The sequence below is a fragment of the Molossus molossus genome, unplaced genomic scaffold (genome assembly GCF_014108415.1).
Source record: "Molossus molossus isolate mMolMol1 unplaced genomic scaffold, mMolMol1.p scaffold_m16_p_12, whole genome shotgun sequence".
NCBI classification, from domain to species: domain Eukaryota; kingdom Metazoa; phylum Chordata; class Mammalia; order Chiroptera; family Molossidae; genus Molossus; species Molossus molossus.
In genome coordinates this window covers 65126591-65149178 of record NW_023425347.1, presented here as the reverse complement: position 1 = coordinate 65149178, position 22588 = coordinate 65126591, and the positions used below count along the sequence as shown (strand labels likewise).

The window sequence follows — 22588 nt, the reverse complement described above, 5'->3', positions numbered from 1 at the left end:
CCAGTCGATGAGTCTCTCTCATGTCAATGCTTCACTCTCATCCTACTTCTCTCCCTCCCCCTCTATCTGAAGATAAGTGCAAAAATGTCCTGGGGTGAGGGTAAAAAAATTGTTATTGCCAATAAAGAGGAGGACATCATGTCAGAATATAGGATAATCCTTTAAATAGATGCTTCTAGTTTTATATGTATCACTTCTCCTTATTTCATTCATTTCTGCCTACTTGTAATAACTTAAATAAGGATAGTAATAATCTACGGATCTACCTTAGGGAACCCTTTTCCTATTAAATTTGGTTCCCCAGGAGCTCTTTTTCTTTCTTCAAGTTCACTACTTCAGTGTATTACCTTCGCTAATAATCTTCCAGGGAGACCTCTTAACCCTTTCCCATTTAGGATAGCTGACACTTGGTAATCCTCTAAGTTTACAGTTACTTTCTTTATTTCCTAGGCAGGCCCTTTTTTAAAAATCCTCACTCAAGGATATTTTCACATTTATTTTTAAACAGAGTGGGATGGAGAGAGAGAGAGAGAAACATTGTTATGAGAGAGACACATCCATTGCTTGCCACCTGTACGACCCCAGCTGGGGATGGGAACAAACTGCAACCGAGGTATGTGCCCTTGACCGTAATCGAACGCGGGACTCTGGTCTGCAGGCTGATGCTCTAACTGCTGAGCCAAACTGACCAGGGCTAGGCAGGTTCTTTCTACAATAAAGACTTTACTGATGATCCCTACAATGGGAGAAATAAACCAAAGCTAACAGACATAGCTATAGGTAAATCACAAATCTTAATAGCTAGTGTTTGTGTTTTTGATGCCCAGGAAGAGACAAAGACATGATCTTTTCCCTTAGAAAGCATCTTATCTATTTGAGAAGACAAAAATATTATATCAGGTGTTAGACAATCTCTTAGTTTTTTTAATTCTGCAAGTTTAACATTATTTATCTCATTTTCCAGAAGAGGAAACAGACACTCATAGGTTAACTACCTAAAGGAGAGGTGGAAATAAAATTTGAATTCAGGTTTTTTGACATCAAAGCTCAGGATCTTTCTTCTTAAACTTCATGATAACAAAGCTTTAAAAATTTTATGAAGTTCTTAAAAAACTGCAACCATGATTTAAAAAGATCTTGACTATTGTTTTCTAATTTTATTTCAGAATTTTAATTTCTTTAAACTTCCCAAACTATCTGTATTTGCACTATATGTACCCTACCTGTTCTTTAGAGTTGGTGGGAAGAGGGTGGGTTATGTATGTGAAGGCTTTCTATAGAAAGTGACATCAAAGTGAAATTTGAAGAATTAATAGGAATTACTTATTAGGGGGAGGCAGACTGGACAACAATGAATGTGCAATAGTACATTTCTAGAACTGAAACAATAGTACATAATGGCTAAAAGAAAGATTATAATGAGAATATTGATGGTTTAAACTAGAGAGGTAACCAGGAGTCAGATCATGAAGACCCATCCTAAGAAATATATATTTTATTTTGAGGACAATGGGGAGCCATGCAAGTGTTTTAAACTGGGGAGAAGGAGAATGAATCAGAGTTGTGTTTTAGGTAGAGCACTCTCTATAAATGGGTAAACGATTGGAAAAAATGAGTCTGGTAATAGGCTAAATAGGAACATGAACTAAATCCTCAGAAATGGTTTGTTAAATTGAAGTGGAAAACTGAAGAATAGGTGTGGGATAGATATTGAGGAGATTATGGGTGGGAGAGGGAGAGGAAAAGGTTATCCCAAAACTTGCTGCTCTCTAAATAGATGCAACCTTGTCTGATTTCAGAGAGAAGTATCCCTTTACAGCTACAATTCATTTTTTCCAGACAACTATTCATGCATTTTTTTCAACTAATATTATTGACCACCTTCTATAAGTTAGGCAATGTTTTAGGCTTGGAGATACCACAGAACAAATTCCCTGCCTTCTTGTGGTTTACAGGTTTTTCCTAGTGGGAGGAGGCAGACTATAAACAGAAATGCAAGTAGAACAAAAGGGACAAAAAGTATGGGCAGTGTACTGATGGTGGTGAGGATTTTCATTTAATGTATCATAGTGAAGGAAGTCCTTATTGATTAGGCAACATATGAACAAAAACTTGAAGGAATCAAGAGGTATCCATGAGGAAAGTAAGGAGTCCAATAGTGGTGGAGTGGAATACAAAGGGCAGAGTGACAGAAGATGAGGTGAAAGAAGGGCATGGAGAAAACATTATGTAGAACCTTGTAAAGCATTATCCTTAAACATATGTTTTGTTTTGTTTTATTCTGTGTGAGATGGGGAGCTATTAGAGGGTTTTGGGCAGAAGTGTGACATGATCATTTCAAATGATCACTATAACCCTGGCCGGTTTGGCTCAGCAGTTAGAGTGTTGGCCTGTAGAGCAGAGAGTCCCGGGTTTGGTTCCCACTGAGGGCACATACCTCGGTTGCAGTTTGTCCCCGGTCCCAGCCGGGGCCATGTGGGTGACAACCAGTCGATGTGTCTCTCTCATGTCGATGTTTCTCTCTCTCTTTTCCTCTTTCTCTCCCTCCCGCTCTATTTGAAGATAAATGCAAAATGTGTCCTCGGGTGAGGATAAAAAAAAAGATCAGCCCTGGCCGGTTTGGCTCAGCGGTTAGAGCGTCGGCCTGCGGTCCGGAGAGACCCGGGTTCGGTTTCCGCTAAGGGCACGTACTTCGGTTGCAGTTTGTCCCCGGCCCTGGTTGGTCGTGCGGGTGGCAGCCATTCGATGTGTCCCTTTCACGTCGATGTTTCTCTCTCTCTCTCCCTTCCTCTCTCTCCCTCCCACTCTATCTGTACAAAAAAAAAAAAAAGATCACTGTAGCCCCTGTTTGAGAATAAATATTAATGGAGAAAGGGTGAAAGCAGGGAAACCAAACAGGAGAATACTGTAAAAATCCAAGTGGGTAATAATAGGTACTTGCACCAGGGTAGCAATGGTGGAGGGGGTAAGATATAAAGTCTCTGAATATATTTTTAAGATAGAGCCAATAAGCCCTGTCTGGATAGCTCAGTTGGCTAGAATGTCATCCCTACATGCCAAGGTTGCAGGTTCAATCCCTGGTCAGGGCACATACAAAAGCAACCAATGAATACATAAATAAGTGGAACAACAAAATGATGTGTTTTTTTCTCTCTCTCCCTTCTTATCTATCTCTAAAACAAATCAATAAATGAAAAGAGAAAATGAAGATAGAGCCAACAAGATTTCCTAAAAGATAGGATATGGGATATAAGAATATTATAGGAGTTAAAAATGATTTCCAAGGTTTTTGTCATAAGCATCTGAAAGGAAGGAGTTGCCATATACTGAATTGGGAAAGACTGGTAGGAAAAGCAGGTTGAAAGGAGACTATCAAGAGTTTACTTTTGGATACATTAAGGCCATTTAGATAATCAGGTGGACATGTTGAATAGACAGCTGGATACATGAGTCTGAAGTTTAAAAGTGATGTATAGGCTACATATATAAAATAGGGACACATGAGCACATAGATTGCTTTTAAAGTTATGAAACTAGCCCTGGCCGGTTTGGCTCAGCGGTTAGAGCACTGGCCTGAGGTCCAGAGAGACCTGGGTTTGGTTCCTGCTAAGGGCATGTACCTCGGTTACAGTTTGTCCCCGGCCCTTGTTGGGTCCTACAGGAGGCAGCCACTGATGTGTCCCTTTCACATCGACATTTCTCTCTCTCTCTCTCCCTCCCTCCCACTTTATCTGAACAAAAAATGGGAAAATGTCCTCGGGTGAGGATAAAAAAAAAATAATGGAAAGATTAAATTATGAAACTAGATACAATTACCACAAGTAAAACAGAATGGATAGAGAAGAGGTATACAAGTACTGAGTCCTGATTACTCAAAGATTTAGAAGTCTGGGTTATGAGGCATGAGAAGGAGCAGCCAATGAGGCAGGAGGAGAAGAGAAAGAAAGAAGGAAGAGGAGGGGACAGGGTGAATAGAAGGTGAAGATGTGTCCTGGATGCTAAATGAAGAAAGCATTTTAGGGAAGAAGTAAGTTGTCATTTGGGTTAAATACTGCTGAACAGTCAAATAAGATGAGGAATGAGAACTGACCAGTGAATTTAGCACCTTGGAAGTTGTTGACAAGAATGGTTCATGGAATGGCAGGGGTAAAAGTAATTGGTAGGAGAAAAATTGGAGACAGCAAGTGGAGCCCACACTTTGGAGAAGTTCTGCTGCAAAGGGTAGAAGAAATGTGGGGGCAATACTTGAATAAAGAAATTAGATCAAAAGAAGTATTCTTTTGTTATTTAAGTATGGAAAAAATATCAGCTTGTTTATATGCTGGTAGCAATAAACCAAAAAAGGGGGGGAAGATGATAGTGCAAGAGAAAAAAAGGATGTTGCTTGATGATGTCTTTGAATACAGGAGGAGGTGACATATAGTGTACAAGTCCAGGGGTTGGCCTTAGAAAGGAGTATACATTTTTCATAGTAGGAGAGAATGCAAAGACAAAGAGCCTATACTGGTGGGTAGATGTGATAGTGGGAGTTTGGGATACAATTTTTTTAAAAATTTATCTTTATTGTTGAAATTATTACAGATGCCCCCCCACAACTGATACCCTCCTTTCCACTCCCCACCCTTCACCACACTGTCTGTGTCCATTGGTTATGCATAACATCCTTTTTAAATTGTTTTTCTCTTCCTTTCTTTTTTTAATGTTTCACAAAATTGCGTGTCATTTTCCAATTTTTGTATATGTGGTGCCGAAGCAAGCACAATTGCTTTTCTTTTTTTCAGTGAAAGAGGAAGCTGAGAGTTTGTTGGGCAGAGGAGGCACTGGAAGTTTGAGGACAGAAAAGAAGATATGAAATAGTCCACTTAAAAAAAATATTGATTTGGATTGATTTAGATTTGGAGTTAGAAAACTCGATTTTGACTCCCGGATTTCCCACTCATCAGATGTTTAAAATTTTAATTTGTCTCTTCATCCTCTCAGGTATTCAGTTTCTTTATGGATAAAATAGAGATACCTACAGCCAGAATTTTTTGTTTTGTTTTGTTTGAGGATTAAATAACAGAATGTGAAAGAAAAGGATTTTCCAAAGTTATTTGTACATGAAAAATATTTTAACATTTGAATCCACTAATCAAGAACTTTTTTTGTAAGCATTGTCATGTGTTTTACATAACATTATCATATTTAATCCTTACACTGACCCCTGAGGTAAGGAATTCTCATCCTACTTTACTGTTGGGAATTTGAGCTTCTGAGGTATTAAGAATCTTGCCCAAGGTTCAGAAGTTTGTAGAAGGTGGAGCGGCATTCCAACCAAGGAGTTAAACTATCCTCTTCCAAGACATTATTTTCTTTTTGATTAGCTAAAGTCTGGCAATTTACTGCTTTTTATAAAGGTCTTCTTGGTACTCCTTGAGGATGAAGAAAGCTCAGTAGTTAGTTCATTTTGTATACTCATGAGGTCAAAAGTAGTTTTGACTTTTGATTAGTCTAATGTCAGGAGATGAAACAGTGAGGACTGATATGAGAGAGGTTCTGTTGCCAGATTTTTAGGAGAAATGTCTTTAAAAAATATATTTTCAAGTATTAAAAATGCAGATTCTATTTCCCAACTCTATAAGCTGGACCGCGGCACGCATGCCTCCGAGGGGAGACAGCAAGGTGGTTTCCATCCCCGAGAGGTGGGTTGGAGGGAGGTCGATCTCGCAGGGGTGAGGAGGAGTTGCGCGAGTTTGGGGGCAGGCGTAAGGTAAGTGTCTGGGGTGCGGGCGGCGGAAGGGTGACGGTTGGCCTCTGACTGGGCGGAGTAGTGGTCGGCGGGGAGGGGGTGGGGAGAGGGTAGGAGAGGGTGGGGAGGGCTCCTCCCGGGGCGGGCCAGCGGCAGGCCAGCCTCTGCAGGCGCCGGGTGAGGCTGCTGCGGGCGCGTGCGCGTGCGCGTCGCTACGCGGGGCGTTTCAAAAGACTTGCTGCTGGGACCGAACGGCGCGAGCCCTGTGACCCACGCTGTTCAGAAGCCTCCGGGAGCGGGTCGGCCCCACCTCTTGCGGGATTCCGGCCCCAGCTCGACGCCCGCTCTGTCCTCACGCCCCGCCGGCGGGGGTTGCCATGGTTCACTTCTTACACCCGGACGTCTCGCCCCGGACCATCGTTCCTCCAGACGCCCAGAAGGATGCCCTGGGGTGCTGCGTGGTGCAGGTGAGCGTGGGGCAGGGGCTGGGGCGGGGGCTGGGGCGGGGGCCGGGGTGGGGGCCAGGGTGGGGGCCAGGGTGGGGGCCGCGGTGGGGGTGGGGGCGGGGACGGGGACGGCGGGACGCCGGGTGCCGGGAGACTGCGGCGCGTCGTCGGGGACGGTGCGGAGGCACTCGTTGGTTACTTTGGCCAGCACGGCTGTAAAGTTTGAAGAGGCTGAGCTGCCAGACTCGTCGTCGCCGGGGAAGTGCAAGCTGAAGGGAGTTTTCTGCCCAGGGCGTCGAAGCCTCCCTGTCGGACGCGGCGACCTGGCGCGGCTGAGTGGAGGCGCCGCGAGAGCGAGCCCCCCGCCCCCGTGACCTTGGGCGTCCCCTCGGGTCTCCGACTCTCACCTGTGCGGTTGCCGCTGTCTTACCGGGTTGTGTAAGATTAGACTAAGTGCTGGACATAGCACTAGGCCTGGCCCTTGTAGACGGTGGTGCTTATTGTCGTAATGAACCCAAATGCCCTAAACCTCGACGGTTTCCCCGTGTGCGTTGTGGCGGCGTTACTCCCCAGAGGCTGCGACCCCTCGACCCCTACTGCCCGAGTCCTTGGCTCCAGGTACCGGAACCAGAAGACCCTTCGGCGCTCGGCTCAGGGAACTGGAAACCCCAAAGGCTGAAATGCCTTCAATTTCATGTGTATTTTAAACCTGGAGTTTAAACTAAACTCTGAGCAAACTGCAAACCAAACGCGTATTTGGTGCCTCCTGGTGTGTTAAGTAGAATCGCATTTCTAAAGTAAATTCTATTATCTTTTTTTTTTCGGGGTGGGGGAGGGGTTGGCACTATAGGCTCCATTTTTTTTTTTTTTTTTTTTTTTAATTGATTTGAGCCCTGGCCGGTTTGGCTTAGCAGTTAGAGCATCGGCCCGCGGTCCAGAGAGACCCGGGTTCGGTTCCTCGGTTGCAGTTTGTCCCCGGCTCCGGTTGGGGTTGTGAGGGAGGCAGTCACTCGATGTGTCCCTTTCACGTCGATGTTTCCCTCCCCCCTTCCCTCCCCTCCCCTCCCACTCTATCTGAACAAAAAGGAAAAATGCCCTCCGGTGAGGATTAAAAAATTGATTTGAGAGAGAGAGAGGAAGTGAGAGGGAGAGAGAGAAACATTATGACCGAGAACATCCATTGGCCACCTCCTGCATGCCCCCCACTGGGGATCCAGCCCACAACCTGGGGGCATGTGTCCTGACCGGAATCGAACCTGCGGCCTCTAGGTGTGCATGGGGGTCCATGCTCAAGCACTGAGCCACACTGGCTGGACATATAGGCTCCATTTTTACTGGTGTGTAGAGCAGTTGAGAACTCTGAAAATGGGTTTGCTTAAGACCTTGAACTTGACATCAGATGTTAACAATATTAGACTCCACATTCCACAACAAAAACCCTTTGAGAACTCAAAATCTAGTCAAGGCTCAACCCAAAGTTAGTACAGAGGGAAGGGAATATTTTGATTGACCTACCAGCTTTACCTAGTGCTTTACCTACTAGCGCCTTGTTGGAGGGTTTTTGTGCCCTGCAAAGATCTACCCGGTACTCCTGTAGTACTCTTTTGGACTTAACTTTTTTTTTTTTCAATTTGTTTTTCCTTTATTGATTTTAGAGAGAGAGGAAGGGAGATGGAGAGAGAGAAACATCTATAAGAGAGAACATCGAGTGGCCGCCACCTACCTGCCTCCCTCTGGGGACCCGGCCTAAAACCTGGGCATGTGTCCTGACTGGGAATCGAACCAGTGACCTCTTGGTGCATGGGTCTATGCTCAACCACTGAGCCACACCAGTTGGACTGGACTTACTTTTATTTTTCTTTTTATTTATTTTTTTATCCTCACCCGAGGACATTTTTCCATTTCTTGTTCAGATAGTGTGGGGGAGAGAGAGAGAGAGTGAGAAACATCGACGTGAAAGGGACACATCAAGTGGCTGCCACCCACACAACCGGACCAGGGCCAGGGACAAACTGCAACCGAGGTACCAAGGTGCCCTTAGTGGGAACCAAATCCGGGTCTCTCTGGACCAACCGCTGAGCCAAACCAGCCAGGGCTGGACTGGACTTACTTTTAAAAGCTGCTACATAATTTGTAATTTGTAGCTAATTGAGAAACTGAGTTTTAAAGTATGTACTGCACAGGGTCTCAAGCACATTTTTTTTTGTTGTTGCAGCCAGTTGGTCTTGAAATGCAAGATTTTCTTTAGAAAACATCAGACCAATCCATTTTTTTTCCTTGTTCGGGTCTTTGTACACTCATTTCCTTTCTAAAATTTCATATGTATATTTTATCTAGTTTTAGAGAGAGAGGAAGGGAGAGTGAGAGAGAAACATCAATCAGTTGCCTCCTGCATGTGCCCCAACCCAGAATAGAACCAGCAACCTTTATGTACATGGAAGGATGCCCAACCAACTGAGCTACAAGGACCAGGGCATATGATTTTATGTATTAATTTTTATATATTTAAGAATTTTTTTGTTTATTGATTTTAGAGAGAGAGGAAGGTAGAGGGAGGGAGAGATAGAAACATCGATGAGAGAGAACATCGATTGGCTGCCTCCTGCATGCCCCTCACTGGGGATTTGGCCCATAACCTGGGCATGTGCCCTGACTGGGAATCAAACTGGCTCCCTCTTGGTGCATAAGTTGATGCTCAACCACTGAGCCACACCGGCCGGGCTATTTAATTAATTTTTAAAATTACATAATGCATGAATACATTTTCCCCTATGATATATATTTCTCCATTTATTTATGTTGTCTTTAATTTTATAGCAGTGTTTTGCAGTTTTTGGTGTTAAGGTCTTTCATTACATATTTTGCTAACTCTATCCCTGCTTTTTTTTTTATCCTCACCTGAGGACATTTTTGCATTTATCTTCAGATAGAGTGGGAAGGAGAGGGAGAGGAAGAGAGAGAGAGAAACATTGACATGAAAAGGACACATTGAGTGGCTGCCTCCCACACGACCCAACCAGGGCCGGGGACAAACTGCAACCGAGGTACGTTGTGGGTCCCTTAGTGGGAACCAAATCTGGGTCTCTCTGGACTGCAGGCCAGCACTCTAACCGTTGAGTAAAACTGGCCAGGGCCCTGCTTTTTTGATACTACTGTAAATATTTTTTAAAAAATTTATGGAACTTTTTTTTAAATGTTTTTATTATTATTATTATTTTTTTTTTTAGAGAGAGAGAAAGAGGAAGGGAAACGGAGAGAGAGAGAGAGAGAGAGAGAGAGCATGAGAGAAAGAAACATCGATGTGAGAGAGAACATTGATCGGTTGCCTTCTGAAATCCACAACCTGGTCATGTGCCCTGACTAGGAATTGAACCCTCGACTTTTTGGTGCACAGGATGCTGCTCAACCAATCGAGCCATACTGGCCAGGGCTGTGAAACTTTTTTGATATATTGATCCTATATCCTACAACTTTGCTAAAATCACTTACTTTTTCTAGTTGTGTTTTGTCAAACTTTCTTAAGATTTTCTTGCAATTGTGTCATCTGCGAATAAAGACAGCTTTACTTATTCCTTTTCAGTCAATGCTTTTTATATCCTTTTTCAAAACTGCATTATCTAGATCCTCTTATAGAATGTTAGAGAAGTGGTGAGGGTAGACATTTTTTTAAGAAGTTTTCTTTATTGATTTTTTTTTTTTTAGAGAGAGAGAGAAAGGGAGAGAGGGAGAGAGAGAGAGAGAAACATTGATGAAAGAGAACATTGATTGGCTGCCTCCTGCATGCCCCTCTCTGGGGATTTGGCTCACAACCTGGACATGTGTTCTGACCTCCTTAGTGCATGGGTCGATGTTCAACCACTGAGCCACACTGGCCGGGCTGCATTGTTCTAGATCTTGGACCTTTAAGCATGATACTTGCTGTAGGTTTTCCATAGATGCTGTTTATCAAGGTAAAGAAGTTTTCTTTCAATCCTAGTTTGCTGTGAGTTTTTTATAAATTGGTTTTTAGAGAGAGGGAAGGAGGGGGGAGAGAAAGAGAGAAACATCCACAGTTATTTATTCATTGATTGATTGATTCTTGTATGTATCCTTGCTGGGGATGGAACCCGCAACCGTGGCATATTGGGACACTAGTCTAACCAACTGAGCTACCTGGCCAGGGTGAGAGAACTTACTTTTCTTTTTTTAAAAATAGGTTTTTATTGATTTTCAGAGGGAGAAAGAAACATCCATCACCTGCCTCCTGTATGCCCCCTACTGGGTATCAAGCCCACAGCTCAGGCATATACCCTGATTAGGAATTGAACTGGCGACCACTTGATGGTTCAGTGCTCAACCACTAGCCACATCGGCTGGGCAAGAGAGACCTTAGTTTTCAAGATATAACAGAAATTACAACAAATGAAATCTTCTATTCAGTTAATAGTTGGAATAAGGTGGTTTCATTAAATATAGATCATTATTAGAGTAAGAAGAGTATATTTTTAGATGTACTCATCAAGTAGTTTGATGTATAGCATAACCACTTTTATGTTGAATTTTTGCACTTTGTTTGGGTGTTTTTTTGCTAGGAGGAGGCATCTCCCTACTCTTTGGTCAACATCTGCCTGAATGTCCTGATTACTAACCTGGAGAAATTGTGTTCTGAAAGATCTGATGGAACACTATGCTTTCCAAAGTATTGGAGTTTCCCTCAGGAATTAGCTGATCAGTTCCTTGGGATGATGACTTGGCAAGGTAATGATAAGGCTCCTTTATCATGTACTCTTACAGCACTCTTTACAATTTTAAAAGCACTTTCACTGCAGTGATTTTAGAGAGAGAGGAAGAGAGGGAGACGGAGAGAGAAAAACATCGATTGGTTGCCTCCCACACATAACCTGACTAAGGATTGAACCTGCAACCTGGGCACTTACCCTGACCAGGGAATTGAACTAGTGACCATTTATTTGGTGCACAGAACGACACTCAACCAACTGAACAACACCAGCCAGGACCCAACTCCTATTTTGTTTCTCACACAGTATGGTGGGAAATAGAGAAATTATTTCTATTTTATTTGTGTGGAGGTTGAGTCTGAGTTTCTCTGGCATCCCTTGGTGGAAAATGTCTTGCATTCAGGCTTGCCCTGCTATTGTCTTAGTTAAGTGAAGGCAAAGGATAATTAAGTCAGGTTATCACTCAGCTGTCTGCTCTGTAGATATGCTGAAATGCAGTTGCTGTAGTCTTGTCTCCCATTCTTTTAATTGTGAACATGGGCCTTTAAATAATTTTCTTTTATGTCCCATTATAGTGGGGTGTTCAAAGGGCTAGGTCTAATTTGCCATGTTACAGTTTTTCCTTAATGAAAAAAAATTTTTTAGTAACATTGAGATGTAATTTATATACCATGTAATTCACCCACTTAAAGTTTATAAATCAGTGGTTATTTTTAGTGCATTTAGATGGATTTATGAAGCCATCATCACAATTTTAGAACATTTTCTTCACTTCAAAAAGAAGCTTCTTATTCATCCCCCCGTAACCTAAATAACCTCTAATTTTATTTTCTACCTCCATGGATTTGCCTATTCTGAACATTTAATATAAATGGAATCATGCAATATGTGGCTTTTTGTGTCTGGCTTCTTTCACTCAGCATAATGTTATCAAGGTTCATCTATGTTGTAGCATCAACCATTACTTCATTTTTTTTTCTTTTTGCTGTTCTGATGCTGTTTTTTGCTTCTTTGTATTCCAAATCGCTGATTTGATTCTCTACCTCATTTGCTCTAATGTTAATTCCCTTTTTTTTCATTTCAGTTAGTTTATCCTTCATTTCTGTTTATATGGTGTACTACATTAATTGCTCTTTGGATGTTGATTTAACCTTGGTTATAGTGTGTAATTCTTTTTTTTGTTTTTTGTTTTAATTGTCATATCCGGGGATATGATTTTATTTATTTTTATTTATTTATTTATTTATTTATTTTTTATCCTCACCCGAGGATATTTTTCCATTTTTTGTACAGATAGAGTAGGAGGGAGAGAGAGGAAGGGAGAGAGAGAGAGAAACATCGACGTGAAGGGACACATTGAGTGGCTGCCACCCGCACGACCAACCAGGGCCGGGGACAAACTGCATCTGAAGTACGTGCCTTTAGCGGGAACCGAACCCGGGTCTCTCCGGACCGCAGGCCGATGCTCTAACCGCTGAGCCAAACTGGCCAGGGCTATTTTTGTTTATTTATTTAGTTTTTTCTTGATGACCTAAACCTCTTTATTTTATTTATTTATTTTTTATTATGATATTTTAAAATTATTTTTATTAATTTATTTTTGCTACAGATATTTCTCCTTTTTCTCCCAAGGGATATGATTTTACTGATTTGAGAAAGAGAAACATGCATGTGAGAGAAACATTGATTGGCTGTTTTTTGCATGCATCTTGACTGGAGATTGAACCTGCAACCTAGGTGTGTGCCCTGACTGGAAATCGAACCCATGATCCTTTGGTGCACAGCCGATGCTCTAACCACTGAGAAACACCGGCTAGGACAACATTTTTTTTGTTTTAAATCCTCACCTGAGGACATTTTTCCATTATCTTCAGACAGAGTTGTGGGGCCGGGAAGAGAGAGACATCGATGTGAGAAAGGCACTTCAATTGGTTGCCTCCCGCACGATTCCAACCAGGGCCAGGGCCAAACCGCAATCAAGGTATATTGCCTTGACTGGAATTGAACCCATGACTCTTTGGTCCATGGGCCGACACACTTTAATTGCTGAGCCAAACCGGCCAAGGCCCAGGACAAAATTTTTTAGTTTTAAAAGTATGACAGCTGTTAGTACAAATCTCTCACTTCTTTAACATGTACTTTTCATCCTATGATACATAGTTTAGTATTATGATGCATTTTAAAATGGAACAATTTAATGCCAAAACCTGAGTTGCTTCAACGTGACGAGAAGATGTAAAGCTGGTACTTCATCATATTGAATTTCAGCTTATAATTTATTGTCTTGTGCTAGTTTGGTATATACTGCCATGGTAGCGATGCTAGGTGGGGTTCCTTCTTCCTCTGATTGTTCTTCAATCTTTGGAACACCAGGCACATCAGAGGAAAGTTCATTCAGTATTTTTTTCATTAAGAGGGTCTCCTTGAAAGGATATCTACGTGTATAAGAATCAGTTACATCTTCTGTTTCTGCAGACTCATCTGTCTGTGTAGTTGTTACTACCTGAACAGGTTTTATTTGTGGTGACTGAATAATGGATAGCTGTGGACTCTGAATTACTCCCTGGGCATGTACAGTTTGGCCCAAGATAACTGTACTAGAATTATAGCGGGGGGGGGGTCCTCTTCCGGTGTGTGATCCAGCTATAGAAACCTTAGATTTGTCTTAATTTTTTTGTGCCACATTTGCTCATTATTAAGACATTTATATTTAATCTTTGCTTATATTTAATCTTTGCTTCTTCCTTGTTTTCTTTGTCCTGCCATGAAAGGATTTACTTAGCATCTCTCTTCAGGGCGTCCTCACTGCTTATGGACACGAGGAGGTGGAAACAGTGAGCCTTGCCCAGCAACTCTGTGCGGCTCCAGCAATGGTCCAAATTTTCTTTTTTTAATCGACACAATTAGAGCTACAAATTTCCTTCAAGCATTACTTTAACCACATTCCATTAGTTTTTTGTAAGTTGTCTTCATTTTTCATTTATCTATCTCAAATTAGTTTCTAATTTTCTTTCCATTTCTTCTTTGAGCCACCCCCTTTTTTTAATGTATTGTGTCATTTCCACATACTTGCGATTTTCCCAGATTTCTTTGTTATGCTTTTTAATTTCATTTTATTGTAGTTGGAGAACATACTTTGTGTTATTTAAACTCCGTATGAACTTATTGTTTTGTGGCCTGATACAAGACCTGTTCTGGAGAATGTTCCATATGCCGTGAGGTAATTGAAAAAAAAAAGTGTATTCTGCTATTATTGAGTTCTATTAGCTCTAGTTGGTTTATCTTCTAATCTTCTGTTTCCTTGTTGGTATTCTACCTAGTTATTCTATATTGAGAAAGTCTTCAATTATTTTTTTTTTGTTATTTATGCTAAAATAAAATATACCTGTAGTTCTAATAAGTTTAACAGGAAAGAGGGGGAAAGGGTGTGGTAATTTCTTATGAAGGTGCAGATGGGGGTAGGGATAGCATGGACCTGTTACATACAGAAAGGAAAAAGCCAATGAAGAGGGGAATGTTAAAAATATGAGCTGAAAAGTGATGATGCAAGGTCTTAAAGGTGACTGAGTATTCGAATCATGAGCCTGGGTGAATAGGGTTTGTGTTAGAAGGAAGAAGTGACAGATAACTAAGAAAGAAAGTAGAGATGGTGATTCAAGAGCTGTGTTTGGTGTTGGTGGTGAGGAAAATCATTTTGAAGGATTCTTGGTTATTTGCTGGCTGAAGAGTGGTGATGAAATAAGGATTTATTTTTTTTATTTGAGGTTAGGAATAACCAATTTTTAATAATAGTGTTTATTGACTTTCCCCAGCCAGGTGACTTTCCCCTCTCCAGTTGGTTGGAGAGTCATCCCATACACCAAAAAGGTTGCAGGTTTGATTTCTGGTCAGGGCACATACCTAGGTTGTGGGTGTGATCCCCAGTCAGGGCGTGTATGGGAGGCAACAAATCGATATTCCTCACATCATTGTTTTTCTCTCTCATCCTTTCATCTCTTTCTAAAATCAATAAACATATCCTTGGGTGAGGATTTTAATAATTTCATTAAAAAAAAAGAATTTATAAGATAACCTTACAAGGGTGAAAATCCTAGAAATTTGGTGACTAAGGCTGAAGGTTGGGAACTATTGCGTGGTTTATTTTATTTTTTAGAGAGAGGAAGGGAGAGGGAGAGAGAGATAGAAACATTGATGAGAGAGAACAGTCAGTGGCCACCTCCTGCATGCCCCCCACTGGGGATCAGGCCCACAACCTGGGCATGTGCCCTGACTGGGAATCAAACTGGTGACCTCCTGGCGCATGGATCAGGCTCAACCACTGAGCCACACTGGCTGGGCCTATTGCTATGGTTTAAATGAGAGTTAATTAAGGACAAAAACTTCAAGAAAACAGTATTTCCCAGTTGAGGAGATAAATCATGTTATTTAAGTTTAATAATATAGCCATTAAAGTTATAATGACTGCCCTAGCCGGTTTGGCTCAGCAGTTAGAGCATCAGCCTGTGGTCTGGAGAGACTCGGGTTCAGTTTCCACTAAGGGCATGTACCTCTGTTGCAGTTTGTCCCCAGCCCTGGTTGGGTCGTGCGGTTGGCGACCACTCGATGTGTCCCTTTCACATCGATGTTTCTCTCTCTCTCTTCCTCTTTCTCCCTCCCTCTCTATCTGAACAAAGAATGGAAAAATGTCCTTGGGTGAGGATTAAAAAAAAAAAGTTACTATGACTAATACTTCAGGAGACACTACTAAGAACTTCATGTGCATACTCACCCCTTTTTACAGATGAAGAAAATGAGGATCAGAGAGATGATGAGTTAACTTTTTTTTTATTTTTTATTTTTTTATCCTCACTCGAGGACATTTTTTTGATATTTTGTTCAGATAGAGTGGGAGGGAGGGAGGGAGAGAGAGACAGAGAGAGAGAGAAACATCAATGTGAAAGGGACACATTGAGTGGCTGCCACCCACACGACCCAACCAGGGCCGGAGACACACTGCAACCGAGGTACGTGCCCCTAGCGGGAACCGAACCCGGGTCTCTCCGGACCGCAGGCCGACGCTCTAACCACTGAGCCAAACCGGCTAGGGCTGAGTTAACTTTTTGTTTAAGGTCATAGAGCTTAGAAGTAGCAGTCAAGATTTGAACCCAGGCACTCTGACTACAGAAATTGTGTATTTTTTAGCCATGCTATGCATGCCTTAATATGTTCAGTTAATGTGCTCAATTATTTGGCCAGAATTTTAACTAGGTGACTATTTGATTACTTTTTCATTTGATTTGTGGCAAATTTCTTACAAATAATTATGTTTATAGCTGTTTTTATTTCTTATTTAAGTCTCTACATTCAGCAGGCACTGCTAGGAGCTAAAGCTATGAAAATAAATTGTGAGCTCTGCAGCTCTCAAGGAGACACTGAGAGTGCTACTTTATGTTCTGTTCTCCCCCACCCAGGTTTTATATTTAGTTTTAATATAAAGATATTATGTATAACCAGTTAAATGAATTTTCAGAATGAAAAATAAAAGAAAATGCAGTCTGCCCAGGTTGGGTAGCTCAGTTGGTTACAGTGTCGTCCTACTACACCAAGGTTCAGTCCCCAATTAGGGCACATACAAGAAGCAACCAATGTAAAAAAAAAGCCCTGGCCAGTTTTGCTCAGTGGTTAGAGCGTCGGCCTGCGGTCCAGAGAGACCTGGGTTCGGTTCCCGCTAAGGGTGCGTACCTTGGTTGCAGTTTGTCCCCAGCCCTGGTTGGTTGTGTGGGTGGCAGCCACTCGATGTGTCCTTTCACGTCGATGTTTCTCTCTCTTCCTCTCTTTCCCTCCCACTCTATCTGAACAAAAAATGGAAAAATGTCCTCAGGTGAGGACAAAAAAAAAAAGCAACCAATGAATGCATAAATAAATGGAACAAGAAGTCGATTTCTCTCTCTCTCAAATCAGTCAACCAATGAATCAGTCAATTTATTTTAATAAAAAAAAGATACATACCGTACTGTGACTTTTACCATTGGAGTGCCAAGTATTATTCAGAGTGAAAGCATGGAGTTTAGGGAAAGAGGAAGATAAATTTCTTACACCGTCTCTCTCTGTAGATCTGATTTTAAAGAAATGCTCTATTATTGCAAATATTTTAAATATATAAAACCAGAGAAACTAAATAGATTCAATATATTCAGCTTCAACAATTATCAACTCATGACCAATCTTACATCATCCTTACATACCTCTACCCACCCAAAGTGGGGAGATATATATATATATATATATCAGAAGTATTTTATTTTACATTTAATTTTTTTTTCTTCTATTGATTCTAGAGAGAGAGGAAGGGAGAGGGAGAGAGGGTAGAAACATTGATGAGAGAGAACATTGATGAGCCGCTTCCGTCATGCCTCCCACTGGGGATCAGGCCCACAACCTGGGTATGTGCCCTGACTGGGAATTGAACTGGCGACCTCTTGGTTCATGGGTCGATTCTCAACCACTGAGCCACAGCAGCCGGGCTGCATTTAATTTTTAATATTAATTTCTTAATATAGGAGTTGGCAAAAGTAGGTTTACAGTTGTAATACAAATAAAATAATAATACAAGAATAAGCTGTTTTGTGTACTCAGAACTGTAAACCTTTTGTTCACCCCTGTATTTATCAAATATCCAGTTTTTAAAAATTTTTTCTTTATTTTTGAAAGTATTACAGATGTCCCTTCTTTTTTTTACCCCCATTGACTCTCCTCTCCACTCTCCCCCACCTCCCACCCCATTTTCCAGCCAGTATTTATTTTGATTGATTATCTTACAACTTTTTTTTTATCCTCACCCGAGGACATTTTTCCATTTTTTGTTCAGGTAGAGTGGGAGGGAGAGAGAGGAAGAGAGAGAGAGAGAAACATCGACGTGAAGGGACACATCGAGTGGCTGCCACCCGCACGACCAACCAGGGCCGGGGACAAACTGCAACCGAGGTACGTGCCCTTAGCGGGAACCGAACCCGGGTCTCTCTGGACTGCAGGCCGACACTCTAACCGCTGAGCCAAACCGGCCAGGGCTGATTATCTTACAACTTTTAACCTTTGGCCCTTCCATCATGTAAGGACACAGCCATCTATGAGTTAGGAAGCAGGGCCTTACTGGACACTAAATCTATCAGCACCTTGATCTTGGATTTTTCAGAACTGTGAGGAATAAATTTTTGTTGTTGACAAGACACCCTGTCTATGGCATTTTGCTTTGGCAGCTTCAATATGTATTGATATTTTTACTATGTAATATTTTTTGTTTACAAGATCACAGAAAGTTATACTTAGAAAGTTAAATGTTCTGTAATCCCACTCTTTAGATATAACCACTGGTCAGTAGTTCAGTACTAGGATTCAACATTTCCCTGTGTACTCAATATATAATAAAAACATCAACTCTTGATACATTAAAAAAAACCTTTAACCATGTATTGTGTGTGATTGGTTGATCGGTTTTTAAGCCTCTTTTAATCTATAGGCTTTCCTTCTATTTCTTGTATTATTTTGCTATTTCTTGTATTATTTTGATGTGCGTGTGTGTGTGTGTGTATAATGTTTGTGTACCTGTATCTGTGTGTATGTGTGTGTTTCAAAGCTTTTTTTGTGGTGGTTTTTTAGAGCAGTTTTAGGTTTACAACAAAATTGAGAGTGAGGTACAGAGATGTCTCATTAATCCTACCTCCACACATCATAGTCACCCCCAGTATCAACATCACTTATCGGAATGGTACTTTTTTTTTTTTTTACCAAGAATGACATTATATTGGCACATCATAATCACCCAAAGTCCATAATTTACTTTAGGGCTCATACTTGGTGTTGTGTATTCTTTGTGTTTGAACAAAATTATAATGATATATACCCATCATTCAAATTCACGCAGAGTATTTTCACTGCACTAAACATTCTCTGTGCTCAGCCTATTCAGCTCTCCCTCCCATTCCTGCAACCACTGATCTTTATACTGTCCCCATAGCTTTGCATAGTTGGAATCATTCAGTATGTAGCCCTTTTGGATTAGCTTCATTCACTCAGTACTATGCATATAAGGTTCTCTATATCTTTTGTAGAGTGATAACTCTTTTAGTGCAGAATAAAATAGTTCATTGTTTGGATATACCATAGTTTATTTATTCACTTACTAAATGATGTCTTAGTTATTTTCAAGTTTTGGCACTTATACATAAAGTTACTATAAACATTTGGTTTTTGTGTGGACATCAGTTTTCAGATCCTTTGGGTAAATAATAAGGACTGTAATTGCTAGATCATATGGTAAGAATATGCTTAGTTTTGTAAGAAACTGCCAAACTGTCTACCAAAATGGCTGTACCATTTTGCATTCTCATCAGCAATGTCTGAGAGTTCCTTTTGCTTCATACCTTCCCTAGCTTTTGGTACTGTCACTTTTGGACTTTGTTTATTCTAATAGGCGTGTAGTGATATCTTACTGTCTTAATTTGCATTTCCCTGATGACATGATGTGGAGCATCTTTTCATATATTTATTTGCCTTTTGTATGTCTTCTTTTTAATTTTTAAATTTTTTTTCTTTATTGATTTTAGAGAGAGAGGAAGGGAGAGGGAGAGAGAGATAGAAACATCAATGAGAGAACATCGATTGGTTGCCTCCTGCATTCCCCGCACTGGGGGTTGGGCCCACAACCTGGGCATGTTCTCTGACCAGAAATCGAACTGGCGACCTCTTGGTGCATGGGTTGATGCTCAACCACTGAGACTGGCTGGGCCTGTGTGTCTTCCTTTTTTTTATCCTTACCCAAGGACTTTTTCTTTTTTTCTTTTTTTTTGCATTTATCTTCAGATAGAGTGGGAGGGAGGAAAAGAGAAACAGTGTGAGAGAGACACATTGACTGGCTACTACCCACATGATCCTAACCAGGACCAGGGACAAACTGTAACCGAGGTACGTGCCTTACGGGAACCAAACCCAGAGCTCTCTGGTCCGCGGGCCGACACTCTAACCATTGAGCCAAACTGGCCATGACCTGTATGTCTTCTTTGGTGAGGTGTTTGTTAAGGTATTTGTTCCATTTTTTTTCCTATTGATTTTTAGAGAAAGTGGAGAGGTGAAGTGGGAGAGAGAGGACAGAGAAAGACACATCGATTGGTTGCCTCTTGCACATGGGATTGAACCTGCAACCCAGGTACATGCCCTTGACTGAGGACTGAATCTGTAACCCTTCTGTGCTAGAGCTAACACTCTAACCACAGCCATGCTGGCAAGGGCCTTGGTCCTTTTTTTTTTTTTTTTTTTATCCTCACCCGAGGACATTTTTCCATTTTTTGTTCAGATAGAGCGGGAGGGAGAGAGAGGAAGAGAGAGAGAGAGAAACATCGATGTGAAGGGACACATCGAGTAGCTGCCACCCTCACGACCAACCAGGGCCGGGGACAAACTGCAACCGAGGTACGTGCCCTTAGCGGGAACCAAACCCGGGTCTCTCTGTACCGCAGGCCGACGCTCCAACCGCTGAGCCAAACTGGCCAGGGCCTTGGTCCATTTTTTAATTGGGATTTTTTGTTCTTGAGTTATAAGAGTTCTTTTTATATTTTGGATAAGTTCTTTATCAGATAGGTCTTTTGCAATTATTTTCTTTCAGGCTGGCTTGTCTTCTAATTCTGTTGATACTGTCCTTAACAGAGCAGAAGTTTTTAATTTTAGTGAGTTCCAGCTTATCAATTATTTGTTTTCATAGATTATGTCTTTGGTGTTGTATCTACAAAGGTCATCATCATATCCAAGGTCATCTAGGTTTTCCTCCTTGTTATCTTCTAGGAGTTTTATAGTTTTGCATTTGAGTATTTTTTGTGAAGGGTGTAAAGGCTGTATCTAGATCCATTTTTAAAAATGTGGATGTCCAGCTGTTCCAGCACCATTTTTTGAAGAAACTATTTGCTCCAGTGAATTGCCTTTGCCTCTTTGTCAAAGATCAGTTGACTGGCCCTGGCCGATTTGGCTCAGCGGTTAGAGCGTCGGCCTGTAGTCCAGAGAGAGCTGGGTTCGGTTTCCGCTAAGGACACATACCTCGGTTGCAGTTTATCCCCAGCCCTGGTTGGGTTGTGTAGGTGGCAACCACTCGATGTGTCCCTTTCATGTCGATATTTCTCTTTCTCTCTCTCTCCCTCCCACTCTATCTGAACAAAAAATGGAAAAATGTCCTCGGGTGAGGATTAAAAAAAAAAAATCAGTTGACTGTATTTATGTGGCTATATTTCTGGGCTCTCTATTCTGTTCCATTGATCTATTTGTCTGTCTTGATTACTATAGATTTATAATCTTGAAGTAGGATAGTGTCAGCCATCAAACTGTTCTCTTTTAATATGTTGCCTATTTCTGTGTGTTTGCCTCTCCATATAAACTTTAGAATCAGTTTCTATTTTTTTAGATATGTTTTTATTGATTTTTTTTTTTTTTTTAGAGAGAGAGGAAGGGAGAGAGAGAGAGAAACATCGATGTGAGAGAGAAACTCCATCAGCTGCCTCCTGCACACACACATCCCCCCCGACTGGGGATCGAGCCTGGGATGATGCTCATCCACTGAGCCAGGCTATTTCCATTTCTTAACTTATTGCATTAGGAAGGACTTCCAGTACATTTCCAGAACATTTCACAGGGAGAAAAAAGCTGTTTCCCCTTATTGCATCATGATTTTGCTCCTCTCTCTTTCTTGGAAAGATGGCTACCTTTGCCTTTCTTTTTTTTTTTTATCCTTACCCGAGGACATATTTCTGTTTTATTGTTCAGATAGAGTATGAAGGAGAGAGAGAGAGAGAGAGAGACATCTACATGAAAGGGACACATCAAGTGGTCGCACCCACACGACCCAACCAGGGCCAGGAACAAACTGCAACCGAAGTACGTGCCCTTAGCAGGAACCGAACCTGGGTCTCTCTGGACCGCAGGCTGACGCTCTAACCGCTGAGCCATACCAGCCAGGGCTACCTTTGCCTTTCATATCTTTTATATTTCAGCTTAAATGTTACCTCCTTAAACCACACAGAATAGAAGATTCTTGTCCTCCTTCATTTCCTTACCCCTTTATTATGTTCTTGTTTGCTTAACTATATTTTCAATGTTACTAGTATTCTGCTTGTTATGTATTCTCTTGTGTGTGTATATTCCCTCTAGGATGTAAATAAACTCCATAAGGGCAGGATCCATGTCTATCTCATTCCCTATACTTGGCATCTAGCATAACATTTTGCATACAGTGAGCACTCTATTTGTTGAGTAAATGTGTGAATGAACGTACTAAGTTCCTTGTCAAAGCCTGAAGTATAGGGGCTTCCTTCCTTATCTTGGTAGCACAACCCAACTCAAATTGGGAACCTGGGAATCAGCTTACATACCTTTTTCCACAGTCCTTTCCCCCAGTCCATTCAGCTGCCATGTTCTGTCTAGTTTAATTTTTCATCTCTCATGATTAAAATTATTAATAATCTCTTGCTCCATCTCATTCTCATCAAACACCATCTTAATTCCTTTATACTATCACATAGTTGGTCTTTCTAAAATATAATTAGGACCATTCATCGATTCATTTTTCTGCTTAAAGTTTTTGAATTGTTCCTAAAAATCTTAATTTTCTATCTTGTGTAGGCCCCATCTACCTTTTACCTTCCTCTCTACTCTCATTTCCAGCTATGCCTTCCCTTGAA

The 22588-nt window shown here is 41.4% G+C and overlaps 1 protein-coding gene across 1 annotated transcript in view; it reads left to right on the top strand.

Moving 5' to 3' along the window:
• The first annotated feature begins 6101 nt into the window (after positions 1–6101).
• ZYG11A (zyg-11 family member A, cell cycle regulator) overlaps positions 6102–22588 on the top strand; it is a 55317-nt gene continuing 38830 nt past the window's right edge. Inside the window, exons 1-2 of the mRNA XM_036257262.1 lie at positions 6102–6195; positions 10746–10911. Coding sequence (XP_036113155.1) covers positions 6106–6195; positions 10746–10911 — 256 coding nt within the window. The 5' untranslated portion in view covers positions 6102–6105. The remainder of the gene's footprint in view (positions 6196–10745; positions 10912–22588) is intronic.